A 3,288-nucleotide genomic window follows, 5' to 3' on the forward strand; every position below is an offset into this window, starting at 1 on the left:
AGCAAATGTGAGGGAAGAGATTTTCATGGCCAAGCAATCGAAGACGAGCATCGCCGATAATAGCAAGCTTTACACGGGCACGTCACCTCCACAAAACTGGAAGAGTGACACAGAGTGTGTGATGAACAGGAGCACACGAAGTTTAGAAAGCGGGGACCCCAACGAGAAATGTGGCCGGGCGGGTTATCGGCCCTGTGGTACGGAAGTTTGGGAAAATATTCCTGCGCGGCTTGACGAGTTGGAGAGCCGCTTAGAAGTACTGGAAGTGTATGCCCCCCACCACTCTGCCATGGCCGCGCGCCCACCTCTGCTTGGTGTTGAGCTGCGGGACGAACGTGGTGGTGGTGTACGGGTACATGAAGTTTTTAGTGGGTTTGCCGCGCATGCCGCTGGTGTGCTACCCGGTGATGTGGTGGTGGCGCTCAACGCCCGTAATGTAAACACACGAGCCGAGATGTACGCCCTTATTGCAGAACTTACGCAGGAAAATGAGGTGAAGCGGCGTCTTCTGATGCAAATGTACTATGAAGAACATTCTGGTACTTGTAGAAATGAGGAAGCAAAGGAGGGATGTTGCTTTCTTCAAGCGCCCAATAGCGCCGCAGTTAGTGGAAGGTGGTTTGGTAGCGGTTCAGGCACGGCTGGTGCGGGTAACGTTAGGACAATGAACAAAGCGGAACTGACCGCAGGTATGGCAAGGAGATGGGACCTTCCTAAGCTCCAGTTTGCGCTTCATCTGAAGCGGGGTGGTTTTTTGCATGAAGTAGTGGTAATTTGTGAACGTGCGTCGGGTTCCTGATAGCGGGGGTGGGGAGCGATACGCGTGATTCAGCCACCCTGTGTCACCCAGAGTGAGGTTAATGGCCGCGAAACTCAAAAATGAGCCAAGAGGTTGTACTGTAGAAAGACTTGTTTTCAAGGAACACCACGTCAATTCATGTATCAACACCATTGGGTGTATGTATGTGCATATGTTTTCCGTTAATGTTGTCCACTTGCACTCGTGCAACTTGAAGCTGCCCTCCGAGCGAACAAGGTCGTTGTAACACGCTCCGTTGGGGAATGTGCCGCAGGTGTACTTATTTATGTTATTTTTCTCCGTTCGAGTTTGTACCCGTTTTCGATTATTTGGTATTGTTGCATTTGGTGTTGTTCCCCTCCGTGGATGGGCAACATGCAGGGCCGGGACTGCAAGGAGTCTTTATTGTTTGTTGCATTTTATCTGTCTCAGCAGCCGCCGTCACGCGTGCCTTTTCGTTGCTGTTGCTGTTTCAATGAGATTGATCTTCCATTCGTAGCAGAGTGCATCACTTCAAACGGGGATGCAGGCGATTGAAATGGAATATAGCGCACGGCAAACGACTCTCCTCCTACCCTACTTTGCTACCTAATGGCACATATATTTTAACATATACATGTGTGTAACATTCAGACATTAGGTTTAAATGCGGCGACGGCTCCATAACGTAGTCACAAGCATAACTTCCCGGGTTGGTAAGCCCCATGATGACGGTAGGGGTGCTCGTCATCTGAGCCACGGCCACAGCCATAGTCATGGTCATGGTCATTCTCACACACTGGAAGACACCGTGCAGGGGAAGCAATTACGGTTGTGTCAAATTGCCACAGCAGTTGGTGGAGCAACGAATATCTTCTTTTCCACAACGAAAATTTGGTTCGGCCTTAGCGGTGGGTCTGTGGCGCTTGTCGCAGATGGCTTCCATGCCCTGGTGGACCTTCTAGCGGATGTTGTCTCTTACATGGCGCTTACGGTCTCCACTAAGCGATTACCGCGTTGTCGATTTCCATTCGGCATTGGTCGCACCGAAACCGCAGGTGCAGTTATCGTCGCTAGCATGCTGCTCTTCGGCGCTGTGACGCTTCTTTTCACTTCAATGCAAGAGTGTACTCGAGAGCTTCTGAAATTGATAAACCCCAATGGCGAGTCTTCGGCCGCCTCTACGGGAGCGCACAGTCACAACGAGCATATCCCCAACCACCATCAGCACCACGGGAACGCCATGGGTGGCCACCCCCACGAGCATGCACACCACAGTCACTCACATTACCAGGTAGCGCAGACGGATGAAATGGGGCGTGTGACGATAATGTGGACGATGGTGGCATTAGCTGCTGCTTCTGTCGTTTGCAAAGAGGCTCTCTTCCGCTGGACAAAACGTGTGGGAGAGCGAGCAGGGTCACGAGTTGTCGTGGCAAACGCATACCACCACCGGGCCGATGCATGGTCCGGCGCCATCGCCCTGGTGGGTGTAGCCGGGCAATGCATTGGAATGCCGGGGATCGACGGTCTGGCAGGACTCTTTGTTTCCGCCAGCATTTGCCAAATCGGTTACGCTTTAATGCGCGACAGTGTGTTGGAGTTCTTCGACTTCCAGCGTGCAGAGGAGGTGGCAGCAGTGCGCCGGGTGCTACAAGATTACAACAAGTTGCATCTTGTCAATGTTTTTCTTATTCGGCACGGGCACTCATACGCCCTTCACGTCACACTGCTCACGGAAATGGACACCGCCGCGATGGTACTCGCCAGAACCTCCAATGAGCTGACAACACTTGCGCAAGGGAGTGTTCGAGTGGCCGACACCTTCACAACTATAGCCCCATGCGACCGCGGAAGTGAAGAATCTCTGAGCAACATACTGAGGCTTGTCGAAGAGTTTCACGGGTTGCAGCCCATTCCATTTGACTGGGGAACAAGGCGGATTTCCCTGCCACAGACAATAGATGAGGAGTGCATGAGAGATGTGAAATCTATTGCCGCTTTCTTCGAACTGGAAATAGACATCGTTGCGGGGGAAAACGATTTCAAAGGGACTGCTCATCCTTCAGTGGGTTGTTGTTGATTGAAAGGTATGTCTTTTTGTTCTATCGAAGATGACTTTACCGGATTACACATGAGTGCACTGAAGTTGTGTGGATGGCCCCCACTGAAAAGGAAGGGACGGATTTTTTTTTACACTAAGGAGTACCGTGGTAACCCTGATGAGAAAATAGTGCGTACCCATCTTGGAGAAGGGTGTTTCTCAGCGGCCATTATTTTCTGCTCGTTCCCTTTTTTCTAGTTTGTTATCTGGGTGCACGCTGACCTTCTGTATCGGCATTTATTGTCACCTTAACGAAAGTCGAAAACGCTGCAACAAGGTTGATGTGGGAACCACCGTAGCATCCCTTTTCCCTCGTTGCCCACATGCGGCTAGTAAGCCACAAACACAAACTTGTAATCATGTGTGTTCGAATATCTCTGGTTTATCACATCCCCCCTTTTTTTTT

The 3,288-nt window shown here is 51.0% G+C and overlaps 3 protein-coding genes across 3 annotated transcripts in view; all 3 read left to right on the forward strand.

The window, feature by feature from the left end:
* Positions 1-11, forward strand: part of TEOVI_000903400 (uncharacterized protein) — a gene marked incomplete at both ends in the record, with an annotated part of 771 nt that extends 760 nt beyond the window's left edge. The window contains one exon of the mRNA XM_067222045.1: positions 3-11. Coding sequence (XP_067078146.1) covers positions 3-11 — 9 coding nt within the window. The remainder of the gene's footprint in view (positions 1-2) is intronic.
* Positions 12-25: 14 nt separating this feature from the next.
* Positions 26-799, forward strand: TEOVI_000903500 (pdz domain containing protein, putative; the record flags this gene model as incomplete). Its single annotated transcript, XM_067222046.1, has 1 exon — positions 26-799. One exon carries the CDS (start codon positions 26-28, stop codon positions 797-799), a length of 774 nt encoding a protein of 257 aa, XP_067078147.1.
* A 646-nt stretch (positions 800-1,445) lies between these two features.
* Positions 1,446-2,861, forward strand: TEOVI_000903600 (cation transporter, putative; the record flags this gene model as incomplete). The annotated part of the gene is made up of 1 exon (XM_067222047.1): positions 1,446-2,861. One exon carries the CDS (start codon positions 1,446-1,448, stop codon positions 2,859-2,861), a length of 1,416 nt encoding a protein of 471 aa, XP_067078148.1.
* Positions 2,862-3,288: the final 427 nt, after the last annotated feature.

This window comes from Trypanosoma equiperdum (genome assembly GCF_001457755.1).
Source record: "Trypanosoma equiperdum strain OVI genome assembly, contig: ctg_1548, whole genome shotgun sequence".
NCBI lineage: Eukaryota > Euglenozoa > Kinetoplastea > Trypanosomatida > Trypanosomatidae > Trypanosoma > Trypanosoma equiperdum.